Genomic DNA, 14,412 nt, shown 5'->3' with positions numbered 1-14,412 from the left:
CAAGGACGTTGCCCAGGGGACATGTGGATGTTTTACTATCCTGTGGGAGTCTTCTCTCATGTCCCTGCATGAGAAGCTGGAGCTGACAGACAGGAGCTCCCCCACTTCCCAGATTCAAACCACTGATCTTTCGGTCAGCAGTCCTGCTGGCACAAGGGTTTAACCCATTGAGCCACCGGGGGCTAGTGGGTAGTATGTACACATAATTGTATGACAATCTGTTCAGTAAATGTGATGTCTATGCTTGAACTCTTCCGACATTTGCATGGCATGACTACTGATAGACACATTAAAACAAATTTAATTGCCTAAATGTTAACTCTTAGTCCAAAGTGGAGTCAGTCCATTGAATCATTGGGATTTATGTGTTTGATCTATGGCAGCGCTTCTCAACCTGGGGGTCGGGACCCCTGGCTAAAGACCATCAGAAAACACAGTATTTTCTGTTGGTCATGGGGATTCTGTGTGGGAAATTTGGCCCAATTCTATCGTTGGTAAGGTTCAAAAGGTGAACCATAAATCCCAGCAACTGCAACTCCCAAATGTCAAGGTCTATTTCCCCCAAACTCCACCAGTGTTCACACTTGGGCATATTGAGTATTTGTGCCAAGTTTCATCCAGATCCATCATTGTTTGAGTCCACAGTGCTCTCTCGATGTAGGTGAACTACAAGGTCAATGCCTACCAAACCCTTCCAGTATTTTCTCTTTGTCATGGGAGTTCTGTGTGCCAACCTTGGTTCAATTCCATCATTGGTGGGGTTCGGAATGCTCTTTGATTGTAGATGAACTATAAATCCCAGCAACAAGAACTCCCAAATGACAAAATCAACCCCCTCCCCACCTCCACAGTATTCAGATTTGAGCCTATCAGGTATTTGTGCCAAATTTGGTCCCGTGAATGAAAATACATCCTGCATATTACGATTCATTACAGTTGTGAAGTAGCAACAAAAATAATGTTATGATTGTGGGTCACCACAACCTGAGAAATTGTATTAAGCAGTCGTGACATTAGGAAGGTTGAGAAACACTGATCTATGGGATGACATTTAGCAATTGTTTCACTGTTCCTACTCTAATTGGGAGAACATTAGATTTAAACTACTGTTTATGGCTGGCAAATACTGCATAAGGTCATATGGGTTATATAAGGAATTTATTTTTTGTGTGTGTTGTGTATTGTATCTGTCTTCAACCCATTGCATGTTTTCCTTGGCAGGATTTGTTCAGAAAGGGCTTGCAATGGCTTTCTTCTGAGGTTGAGAGAGTGTGACTTGCCCAGTGGGTTCCTGTGACTGAGAAGGGGTTTGAACTTAGTTCAAAATAAAAACCAAAACACCATGTTGGCTCAAGGATCAGAGTAGCTTCTTTATTATATCACTTCATTTAGTGTTTCTCGAATGTAGGCCAGGGATTTCCAGGAAACAGAAGGTAAAGCTTTTGAAAAACATGTTTTTAATGGCCCAGAACAGTTAATTAAGTAAATGTGCTATGGTCTTTCTCCCTGTCCCTGCTTTTCCTGTCACAGGTTTAATCTCTTCAGCGGTTTTATGGCAAGAATCACCCCCATTAGCGTGATAACATCAGGAGTTCATTCCTTGTGTATTTGAGGTCTGATCCAGGAATCCTTGCTCTTTGGACCAGACCTCGGTTCTGAAGAAAATCTGTGTCATGTTGAATTTTTGTTGGGATTGCTTTTTTCTTTTCTTTTACAGCAACTTTTTTAGCCTGAAGGTGTTTGAGAAAAGCTCAGTTGCTTTTTAAACCCAGCTGTGAATTGTAGTCCTTTTGTCATTGTTACTCCTTAACCAGAAACTACCATGTCCAAAGCTGCTTTTGGGATGTAGACTTTGTGTTTTTGTGAGGCTGACTCTGATCTATTACTGTCTTACCTGATATTTAATAGGTTCCACACATTGCAAATTGCTGGATTGTGTTGGTAGTTGTAACACGGAAGTTTAATGGTAGCTATGGTGGTCCTTTATTAAATATTTTACACTCCATTTTCTGCATATTGTTTAAACGTGCAAATACTACTCAGGCAGGCAGCTATGTGATTGTGTGAGTGGACATGGGAGAAGACGAAAGGCCTGGCTTATGCAGACTCTGGTTTTCCTGAATAATAGACTTGTGGTTGACTGTAGGAACAACAGCACAACCCAAGTTCAGTAGCCCTCTCTTCTTACTGTTCGCCAGGAACGGGTATTTGGAAGCATTTTGGATGGAGAATGGAGTCATCCATTCATGACCATCAATTCAATAACCACCTTCTGTATGGTTGTGTCTAATGTTTTAAAGTCATCTCTGCTCATGGTGGGATCGCCAAGTGAACAATTTAATTTTGTTGTTGTTTATTCGTTCAGTCGCTTCCGATTCTTTGTGACCTCATGGACCAACCCATGCAAGAGCTCCCTGTCAGCCGTCCTTCAGAGTCAAGCCAGTCACTTCAAGGATGCCATCCATCCTTCTTGCCCTTGGTCGGCCCCTCTTCCTTTTTCCTTCTATTTCCCCTAGCATCATTGTCTTCTCTAAGCTTTCCTGTCTTCTCATTATGTGGCCAAAGTACTTCATCTTGGCCTCTTATATCCTTCCCTCCAGTGAGCAGTCAAGCTTTATTTCCTGAAGTATGGACTGGTTGGATCTTCTCGCAGTCCAAGGCACTCTCAGAATTTTCCTCCAGCACCACAGCCTTTCTTATTCAAAAGCGAATATCTTCCTTTGCTCAGCCTTCCTTGTGGTTCAGCTCTCACATCCATAGGTTACTACAGGGAATACCATTGCTTTAACTATGCAGATCTTCGTTGCCAATGTGATGTCTCTACTCTTCACTATTTTATCTTGCTCTCCTTCCAAGAAGTAAATGTCTTCTGATTTCCTGGCTGCAGTCTGCGTCTGCACTAATCTTTGCCCCTAGAAATACAAAGTCTGTCACTGCCTCCACGTTTTCTCCCTCTATTTGCCAGTTATTAATCAGTCTGGTTGCCATAATCTTGGTTTTTTTTTTTTAAAAAAAATTTAACTGCAACCCAGCTTTTGCACTTTCTTCTTCCACCTTGGTTAGAAAGCTCCTCATCTCCTCCTCGCTTTCAGCCATAAAAGTGGTATCATCCGCATATCCAAGGTTGTTAATGTTTCTTTCAGCAATTTTAACTCCAGCCTTGGATTTGTCAACTGTAGGATGAATGTGGTTGACTGTAGGAACCCTACAAGCCAAGTTCAGTAGCCCTCTCTTGTTACTGTTCTCCATGAATGGGTATTTGGAAGCATTTTGGATTTCCTCCTTTTTCCTTCTGTTGTTTCTTCCCTTCGGGCCAGGCAAGGCTTCCTCCCCAAGTGAGTGAGAGAGGAAGTGAGTCATCGGCTCCAACGGGGCCATGGTTGGTGTCGCTGCTTCCCTTTGGCCCGTTCCCCAGGAAGTCCCTTCAGTGAAGTGAGGAGCAGGACAATCTGCTTTAGGTATTATGTGTCCTCAGGGGGAAGAAGTAAAGCTATGGCTGCCATTTTACTCAGCACTGTATTTCAATAAATGCAGATTGTTGCACCATACTTAATAAAAATAAGACATCCCCTGAAAATAAGCCATAGCGTGTCTTCTTATTTCTGGGGAAACACGGTAGTGACCTTCACTTTTTGTGATGACAAATTTCATGGTAAGCATCCCTCTGTGTGATGTACTTTTGTTTGTCCTGAACCATTCACCATTACTTGTCTTACAGCTGGGAATAATGTTAGCTCTTTGAGCAGTCATTCTCAACCAGGGTCTCTAGATGTTTTTGGCCCACAACTCCCATAAATCCCAGTCAATTTACCAGCCATTAGGATTTCTTGGAATTGAAGGCCAAAAACATCTGGGGACCCCAGGTTGAGAAGCACTGTCCTTGAGTTATATGTTCTTTGAGATACTTTTGGAGAGGTGAAGGAAGTAGCATTCAATGGATGAAGGGCAAAATTGGGACTTTGAAAACCTCGATTCTCATCCTTACTGTTATGATGTGTTAGGAAAATTCCTCTCCCAGCTTATAATCTCTTACATTTGAAATTATAGTGTGATGGTTTTTTTGTTGATTCATTTAAAGAATTCAAAATCATTCTGATGCTTTGAATGTATTTTACCATAAATAATTCCACCACTTCTTAATCTCACTGTCCTTAGGTTTGGTATTCATCCTGTGGCTGGCCGTATGCCGGGACAACTAAATGTACTTCTTGCAGAAGCTGGTGTACCGTATGATATTGTTCTAGAAATGGATGAGATTAACCATGACTTTCCAAGTAAGAAATATATGAAGCTCTGTTTTTACTTTAATTTGATTGCTCCTCCCTAAAAACTAATTAACATTGTCCTTAGTGTGTTTATAGTGTTGGATTTGGTAACTTACATTCCAGCTGTTCTTATTGAAAGGCATTCTTATCAGTTTTTCTTCTTCTAAGTACATCTTTTGATACTCATATTTTCATTCTGTTCCCCATCAGGTTTTAAGCTTTGAGGGGAAGAAAACCTGTCTTAACTGCTTCCAAGAATTGGTTTGGGGCGGGCTCGCCCTGACAGTTTATAGCTTTTAGTGGAAATTGTAGGCAATGTTTAAGGTATCCGCATATTGTAAGCTGCTAACAATTGAAACCTGAGTTCTCCTCATAATTCAGCGTGTGCTTGTGTGGTCTCTTTTCCCTTCCATTTTTACTGCAGCAACGGATCTGGTCCTTGTTATCGGAGCAAACGACACAGTTAATTCAGCTGCCCAGGAAGATCCAAACTCTATCATTGCAGGAATGCCAGTTCTTGAAGTCTGGAAGTCCAAGCAGGTGCGTGAAGAAACGTCGTAGTAGAAATGTCACAGTATGTTGAACACTGTCAGCATTTGCTCCACAGTCACTGGGGTTAGAGGCACAGGACCACCATGAATGTGAAAAAACACAAATAAGGAAATTACAATTTTTTTTGGTAAAGCAAAATGAGGCATGTAGAATAATCACAGGATGTCTTAAACCTACACCTGTTGATAGACTCTATAAGTTAGTTGGCATTGCTCCCTCAATGTGCGACAGGAAGTTTCTGCCAATTGCAAGAGAAATAAGGTTGAACACTGTGAAAGCCACCCATTGTATGACTACCCGCCTCCTCCCAGTAGACTTAAATCAAGGAAAAGTTTCATGAGATCCATCACTCCTCTAAATGTTCCTCCAGCAACACCAAAAATATCCCAGTGGGCAGCAAAATAAGGCAATTCCAATTGGATACCCCCCCCTCCCCCCAAGAGTCTTCCTGTAGGGGCAAACCAAGAATGGGCAACTTGGAAGTCCCTGAACAGATTCAGAAGTGAAGTGGGCAGAACAAAAGATAGCCTGGCAAAATGGCACTACCTAGAAGAATCCTCCACCTTGTGTGACTGGAGCAGAACAAACAACTCTGCATCTGTATGCTTGCCCACAGTGCCCTGCCTCATGCACAGAGGAAGAACTGTTTAAAGCTACAGACAATGCAGTAGCTGTTGCCCATTTTTGGTCTAAAACTATTTAGCAGCTTGGGACCCCTTTATTTTATTTATTTATTCAATGCTTTTGATGTGAAATAAACTATTTTTTTTCACTTGAGTGAACATATTTTTAGGAATTTCCAGGTCTTCCAGCCCAGTTCTACAGTCAACTTCTTTTGGAAGCTGACCACAGAATGCATTGGAGACCTAGAGATTCCTGGAGAGATGTTCTCTCTAAAAATCTCCAGGTCCTTCAGCATGATTGGAAGAAGTTGGCCATAGAATCACACTGGAGGACCTTGAGCAGTGGTTCTCAAACTGTGGGTCCCCAGGTATATTTGGCTTACAACTCCCAGAAATCCCAGCCAGTTTACCAGCTGTTAGGATTTCTGGGAGTTGAAGGCTAAAACATCTGGGGACCCACAAGCTGAAAACCACTGATCTAGAGAGTTCTAGGGAGAACATTTTATATCAAATCCATGAATAATCAAACCCACAAAAGTCAAAACAGCAAATGCAGAGGGATGATGGTTTTTGAAAGCCATTGCATTGTTTTCTTAACTAGTCATTGTTTGGGTTGTTATGAATTTTCTGGGTTGTATGGCCATGTTCTAGAAGCATTCTCTCCTGATGTTTTTCCTGCATCTGTGGAAGGCATTCTCAGAGATTGTGAGGCCCTAACAACTTCTGAGGATGCCTGCCATAGATGCAGGCAAAATGTGAGGAGAGAATGCTTCTGGAACATGGAAGATTCACAACAACCCAGTGATTCTGGCCATGAAAACCTTCGACAATACATACCCATTGTTTATTTTTGATCAGTTGTTTGTTTATTTGCTTTACCCAAAATGGCTTTTTCATTTCAGGTGATTGTCATGAAGAGGTCCCTTGGTGTTGGATATGCCGCAGTGGACAATCCCATCTTTTACAAGCCCAATACTGCCATGCTCCTGGGGGATGCAAAGAAGACCTGCGATGCCCTGCAGGCCAAAGTGAGGGAGTCCTCCCAGTAATACATTCCTCGTGTCAAAAGCTGCCCTTTGGCCAGTGGGAACAAAGATTCTACAAATGTTACATACATCAGCATTAAGAGTCAAGGGTTAGAGCATATTCATGAATTGACGGTTTAGCTAAAAAACATTAGGGTCCAGAAATACAGTGAACATTTACGTAGGAATGTAACAAAACAAACCTTGAATTGACCTCTCATGGTGGGCGGTGGAAGCAGGCGGAACCTGGAATAAGTATTTCTGAAAGAGAACATTTTAGAGGATTTTTCTCCCCTTTGTAGCCACGCGTGTATTACAGTGACACTCAGGAATTTTGGGGATCTGTCCATTTAGTGTGAAATGAAACATAAGGGAAACATGCATACAAGCAGGGCAGCTGCTGCCATTTACAAAAAAAACAACATTCATTGGCTTCCATTCTTGCATTGGTTCCAAGTATATACAGAATTCAGCTGATCTCTCATTTACTAGATCTTGGACTCCTTACCGGATATTTAAAATTTTGCCTGGGTTTTTACTTGTGACCTTTTAAACAGATTCCCCCCTTCCCAGCTTTCGAAATGTGTTTTTGATACGTCCGTAAATCAACCTGTTTGAGATGCTGGAAATGGGCATGTCTTTCGTCCAATGTACTTCAGATGCTGGAAAACGAGAAGAAATTCCAGACTATCTGGAATACTTTTTAACATTAATAAAGTATGCTGGTAAATATTAGAAACCCAATAAGCTTCAGGAAAAAAAGAGAGAGATTTTGGTTACTGGTCTTCCTTTTAATTTAATTAAGAGAACTATTGAAACTATAGTTTAATGGTAAATATAGGGGTGTTTTTAAAAAAAACTGGCTTCCAGTGCAGCTTTGACTATGTTTAGTTTACTTGAGTGGAACTCAATGTTTGACTAATAAAATGCATTTGTTATGTTTGCATAATGATGTAGCAACCGTCCGTGGTGACAGAGGCAAAATAAATAGCTGTACTTGTGTTAGAAAGCCTTAACATCTGGGCAAAGACAGACTACTACGAAGCGAGTTAAACTTAGCCCATCTTGACTGTTTTATACATCCTGATTTCTATCATCGTGCTTATCATGACCTTCTAATTTAATAGCAGATGGAAAATTGTGTCCATATAGCTACCTCCTGTTTTTGTATGGTGGGGGCTCCATACGGTGATCATCAAGAGATGGCGGTGGGATGAGTCTTAACGATGAGCTTTCTCATCGTTTGTGGATAACCCCATTTGCTTTAGTGGGATTTCCATAGGTAAAAGTACATGAACGATTCTCCTCAATGTTTATTTTTTTAAAGAAAGCTATCCTTTTAAAGTAACTTACAGAAAAGGGCCTTTTAATCATCGAGAGGTTGTTTTGCTGCATAAGAGTACTTGAGCAACAGTCTAATTTAATATTTTGGGGCAGCTATGCTTTAGTAGGACCCAGCAAGACGATTAGTTTCATTCCATTGGTACCATATATAGGCTGCATAGTATGTGTATGTGCGTGTGTGTATATATATGTATACACACACACACACTATCTATATAAATAAAAATGTAATGTTCGTTTGTGGGATTAACATAACTCAAAAACCACTGGACAAATTGACATCAAATTTGGACACAAGACACCTAACAACCCAATGGATGTCCTTCACTCCAAAAAAAAAAAATGATTTTGTAATTTGGGAGTTGTGGTTGCTGGGATTTATTGTTCACCCACAATCAAAGAGCATTCTGAACCCCACCAGTGATGGAATTGAACCAAACTTGGCACACAGTTCTCCCATGACCAACAGAAAATACTGGAAGGGTTTGGTGGACAGTGTCCTTTGGCTTTGGAGTTGTAGTTCACCTACATCCGGCGAGCACTGTGGACTCAAACAATGATGGATCTGGACCAAACTCTACATGAATATTCAATATGCAAAATGTGAACACTGGTGGAGTTTGGGGAAAATAGAATCTTGACATTTGGGAGTTGTAGTTCATCTACAATCACAAAGCATTCTGAATCCCACCAATGTTAGAATTGGGACAAACCTCCCACACAGAACCCCCATGACCACCAGAGTGGGCCACAGCAGCACGTGGCAGGGGACGGCTAGTATGTATATATGCAGGTTGTATAGTGTATAGTGTGTACACTATACAGCCTACATATCAACCTAGCACATCAACAGTTAGCCTTGGATTGCGTAATGCTGCCTTAAAGCCGCATGGTCCAGCTTGTTTAGAATACCTTCTCCTTTTTAATTTGGATACATATGCAGTTTGTAAGTGGACCAGAAGTACCATTGTTAATGTTAGAAATGTGTTTATATTACAGGACATGAGAGAATTATTTAAAAAATGCAAATAAAAAAGTGAACCAAATACTAAGTCTTTTTTTTCCCCGAATTCTCCAAATACTTGTTTTTTCCCCCTGAATTCTAAAATAGGGATTTCAGATTTATGGGAACCATGTGCTAATTTGCATATTTTTGTATCTAGCTTCTTTGCATATTACTTTTATTACTGATAACTTGCACCAATCTTCAAAATCCGCACGTGTACTCTTAGCAATAAATACAGTTGCTGATAAACAATAGATTTGGGACTTTTCAAAACTCAGTCCATTGTTCAGAGGTTTTTGCCACCATATTATTTTATTATCAAATAAAGAAGTAAATTTCTAGTAATTCTGCATTTCAAATAATGCAAAAGTATTCTTGATATATTTTTATATACTCCGGGGAGCGGGGTGAGCTCCTGCTGTGAGGCCCAGCTTCTGCCAGCCTAGCAGTTCAAAAACATGCAAATGTGAATAGATTAATAGACACCACTTTGATGGGAAGGTAATGGCGCTCCATGCAGTCATGCTAGCTACATGAGCTTGGAGGCATCTACAGACAACAGTGACTCTTCGGCTTAGAAATTGAGATGGACACAACCCCCAGTCGGACACAACTAGTCTTAATGTCAGGAAAAACCTTTATCTTTTCTGTGCTTGATGTCTATGTTTTCTAAGGTTTGATTGAGTCTCTACAGAGATTAAAAAATCCAACTTGCAAATTATAGGGGCTAATAAAATAATCTTTATTTATTTTGAAACTTGGTAGCAGTTGTCTGCTTTCTCAGAAATAAGACATTGAGCTTAACTGTACAGAAATTTGCCATATACTCCATAAGCATTTATTTTACTTATTGTACTCGTATTCTATTTGCTTGTATGGCACCAAAACAGTGTGCGGGGTGCTTGTGTGGGGTGTTGGTATCCTCCCATTCAGACACTCTTTTAGCACATTTATTGAAGCCCCTGGTGGTGCAGTGGGTTAAACCTTTGTGGCGGCAGGACTGCTGACCAAAAGCTCAGTGGTTCAAATCTGGGGTGAGCTCCCTTCTGTCAGCTCCAGCTTTTCCTCCGAGGACATGAGAGAAGCCTCCCACAGGATGGTAAAACATCTGGGCATCTCCTGGACAACGTCCTTGCAGACGGCCAATTCTCTTACACCAGAAATAACTTGCAGGATCTCAAATCGCTCCTTACACACACACACACACACGCGCACACACAAAGAAAATAAAGAGCACATTTGTTGTCCTGAGATCCATCCATTGAAGAGAACAATTTCCAAAAATCTAGAAAACCACACTAAGGAAAGTTTTGATTATACAATCTGCATAAATTATGTACTTTGTGTTAAATGTTCATTTTTCCTTACACTCCCCCTTCCCACGTCAACATGGATCTATGGAAAATGTGTGTGTGGGTGTATTAGAGAAATCATGTATTGATTTATTTAAAAATAATGTTAGATTGGCATTTATGGTGATACCTTCCCAGGTGCTTGCACACAATTAAAAAATTAAACATTTCAGTGGAAACAGTGATTACAAATATAACTATCACCTCCTGAAGACCTGCAAAGGAAGGGATCAGAAGAACTGCCAATGGAAGTTCATTCCTGTAGCAAGAATCTGCTACCAAAAAGGCCAGGCATTTCAGATGGAACTTCCAATTTCTGAGCTAAACTCCGCTCCCTGGGGTTTTCTCAGAGAGCAGAAGTTATTACTGCTAAAGTTGCATAAAATAAAATAAAACTTTTGCCCAGACTGTCTCTTTTGTGTCAGAACTGAAGTCTTTTGTAAGGGGAAGTCATGGGGAGACTAGGATGTGCTGCCCTGGAGACTAGGATGTGAAACAATGGCTTCAAACTACAGGAAAGGAGATGCCACCTGAACATTAAGGAGAACTTCCTAACTGTGAGAGCTATTCAGCAGTGGAACTCTCTGCCCAGGAATGTGGGGGAGGCTCCTTCTTTGGAGGCTTTTAAGCAGAGGCTGAATGGCCATCTGTCGAGAGTGCTTTGAATGTGATTTTCCAGCTTCTTGGCAAGGGGTTGGACTGGATGGCCCACAAAGTCTGAGAATCTACAACTTCTGGCTATGGCCTCACAAGGAAACCCAGCCATTATTTAGAATTTCTAACAATGTGATAGAGTCATACTGTGCTGGAAGTTCAATTTTTTGTGGAAAGTATTAAATGTTGGGCAACTTGTAGATGTCCAACATGAGGGATCTTAGGCCATCGGCGCTTATGGACCCCTTAGGTCATGGGGGCCAGATATGGCCAGCTACTTGATGTGGATGTCAAGTTTACGGAACTTGAAAACATTACTTTTGGGACAATTCCTATAATTTCTTAGAGAGATCCCCTCTTCCCGAATTTGTCTTTTTATTCTAGTTTTTTTTTCACCCCTTTCCTTGTGGCAGAATGAAATGATAACACAAACTTGCCTTCTGCTGTGCTTCGATATGAATGGCCTCCATGAAGGCAAACTGCAGAAGAAGCAATGGGAGTTAAAACTTTCCTGGCCCCACAGACTCAGCTGAATGCAAGGAGTTAATTGAAACCTTTTCTGCTGCTACCGCTTGTATGTATGTGTGCAGAATGAATAAACTTTCCAAGCCCTGAGGAAAATGTTTGCAGTGGAGAATTTGAATGAATGATGTGAACATCGGGGGCTGCCCCTTGTTTAGACATCCAGCTCCCTAGGAGCTGCTTGTTTTTTTGCTTGCTTGCTTGCTTGCTGCTGTTCCAGCATCTGTAAGAGTAGTGACCAGAATTCTTCTTCTCCTCTCATGGCAGTGACTTGTATAAACCAGCTGGTCTGAAGTCACTTGGAAGAAACAAATAATTCTATTAATTAGAGCTTCAGTCCACAAACATGTACTTGCTGAACGAGAAGGTCAGACTGCAACCGTCCAAAGCGGGTATAGGGCTAATCAACCATCCAAGTTCTTTTACTACTCCGCATACCCACAAATAAACTGCAAAAAATATGCTTGTAATTGAAACAGGTCTTCCTGCAAATTTAGGGAATAGCCTTTTTTCTCCTGCCAGTGATCACAAAACTTTCTAAAATTGCATTTGCATGCCCACTCCATGGGATGGATAATGAGAATGATAAAGGCTTTAAAAAGCAATTAAGGGAAACGTCTCTCTTGTTCTACTAATTTGCCCCTACTTTTTCCTTTCAGCCTTTCAGTATAGTTCTTCCCACACACGGTTATTTTGTAGCACTGGTACACTTTGGATTCCAAGATATTTTCCTAATTTAAAGTAAAAGTTGTACAGTGTGGTTCTGTTTGATTTTATAGACTCAAAATATTCACTCTGACTCTGGAAATGTGACCAGTTGAGAGAGTTAAGGAGACAGCACTCAATCTGTACTTTTTTGGAATTTGGGTTTGTGGTATGGAATCTTGAAAATGCACAAAGATAACACAGATCACAACAGCACCTTGATGACTAAGCATATCTAAACAAATATATAGAGCAGAGGTTCTAGCATTTTGGATGTCTATGATGTGCTGGGAGAGTCCACAGTGTGTGGAAGAAAGCAGGAGATGGAAAGCCAATCAGACATGGAAAGTGTTAAAACCAAATTTGGTCTCTGAGGTGTCTCATTGATCTAACCTGCCTTACTATTCCTTGAACACTCTACAGCAAAAGAATAGGAGCCGTTTGGGGTTCATAATTCAATCATGAATAGGAAAACATTGTTTAATTCATCACAATGAGGTTATAGGCTTAGGATAAGAATACTTTAGGTTAAATCAGAAGAAATGTCTGGGGATGTTCACTTTTTGGAGCACTGGTCAAAAAAGCAAAAAAGCAAAAAAGCAAATGAAATTCTAGGTTGCATCAACAGGAGTATGATGTATAGATCAAAGAAAAGTGATAGTACCATTGTACAGTGTTCCCTCGCTACTTCGCGGTTTGCTTTTAGCGGACTTACTGTTTTGCGGGATTTTGAAAATATTAATAAAAATATTAAATATTTACATCCAGTGGAGGCCAGGGACCCCGGAAGTGCAGTGACCTGAGGCACGGTGGGGAAGGCTTGCCTCCCTGGCCTCCACAGACCCTGAAAGTGCGGTGGCCTAAGGTGCGGTGGGGAAGGTATGCCTCCTTGGCCTGCTGCTGCCTGAGTGGCTTTGGAGGCTCTGAGGAGGCCAGGGAGGGAGGCAGGCAGGCGCCCTTGGGATGGGCCGGGTGGCGGGTAAGGAAGTGTGGGTAAGAAAATAATATATAAAATATATAAAACAATATATAAATATTAAAATTAACATGGCATCCCTACTTCATGGATTTTCACTTATTGCGGGTGGTCCTGGAATGGAACCCCCGCAATATGTGAGGGAACACTGTATTCTGCTTTGGTCAGACCTTACCTGAACTACTGTATCCATTTCTACATACCATTGTTCAAGGGGGATATTGACAGGCAGGAAAACATCCAGAGTAGAGCACCCAAGATGATAAAAGATTTTGAAACCTTATGAGACCAGAAGCTGGGTATATTTGAAAGGGAGAAGATTGTGAAGTGACACTATAGCTAATGTTACACATGTGAAGAATTGATATGTAGAAGATGGAGTAAGTTTGTTTTCTGCTGTTTTGGGACTAGAATATGAAACAATTGGTTCAAGTAAGTTTTTTGGGCTGTATGGCCATGATCTGGAACATGATTATACAGCCCGAAAAAATTACAACAACTCAGTGATTCCAGCCATGAAAGCCTTCGACAATACAATTATTTAAAAATTTAAGAAACAACCCACATCAATATTAGGAAGACCTTGCTTGCAGGAAGAGCTGTTTGACGAGGAATGGACTTCCTCAGAGGGTGGAGTGCTCTCTTGGTCATCTTTAAACAGAGATTGGATGGACTAAGGAGTGCTGTAGCTGTCTTTTGATATGATAGGGGCCAAGACAAGATGGTCCTTGGAATTTTTTCCAACAGCTGTTCAAACGATCCCCTCTATCCGCTGCTGCATCGCTCATCCTAAAAGTTCTAGGTTGCAGTTCTAAGTCAAGTACTCAAAAAACATCTCCCGTTTAATATGGTGTTAATATCTTTTAAATAAATGTAGGATAGCACTACAAAAAGTTTCTTAGAAGTCTGTAGCTTGTAGTATCAGACCAAAAAAGATGTAAGAGCCAAAATGTGAGCAATATCCTCATGTGGGACAAAAGAGAGCAACCAAATAAAGGTTTTCTCATACAGTACATGGGAATCATGAGGATGAAAGGGAGAACACAAGAGAACTAGCATAAGGGAGTGGAGATTTAGGTTTCATGAATGGAGAGCTTGAAAATATTTGCAGATCAGATTCAGGAAGAAGAGGTTTACACAGATAGAGATTCCCTTCCCCCGATCCCAGTATTTTCCTCATTGCAAATGCTGTGAAACGGGAAGGGCTGGCCTGATAGTAAAACAAACAAACAAACAAACAAAAAAAGACTCAAGGGCTAGCACTGAAACACAACCACCACTGAATGTTACTTATTGTGCACATAATTACCTGAAAATATACATTTGAGTCTGGTAGTAATTGAACTAATAATGTTCCTTTATAAAATGAGCAAAAAATAAACATAATA

The 14,412-nt window shown here is 40.8% G+C and overlaps 1 protein-coding gene across 1 annotated transcript in view; it reads left to right on the top strand.

Annotated features, from left to right (window-relative positions):
- Positions 1 to 8,855, top strand: part of NNT (nicotinamide nucleotide transhydrogenase) — a 74,141-nt gene extending 65,286 nt beyond the window's left edge. Inside the window, exons 20-22 of the mRNA XM_060761462.2 lie at positions 4,156 to 4,274; positions 4,690 to 4,805; positions 6,343 to 8,855. Coding sequence (XP_060617445.2) covers positions 4,156 to 4,274; positions 4,690 to 4,805; positions 6,343 to 6,489 — 382 coding nt within the window. The 3' untranslated portion in view covers positions 6,490 to 8,855. The remainder of the gene's footprint in view (positions 1 to 4,155; positions 4,275 to 4,689; positions 4,806 to 6,342) is intronic.
- Positions 8,856 to 14,412: the final 5,557 nt, after the last annotated feature.

The sequence above is a fragment of the Anolis sagrei genome, chromosome 2 (assembly GCF_037176765.1).
Source record: "Anolis sagrei isolate rAnoSag1 chromosome 2, rAnoSag1.mat, whole genome shotgun sequence".
Classification (NCBI taxonomy): Eukaryota; Metazoa; Chordata; class Lepidosauria; order Squamata; family Dactyloidae; genus Anolis; species Anolis sagrei.
This window is presented reverse-complemented; position numbering and strand designations above follow the sequence as displayed.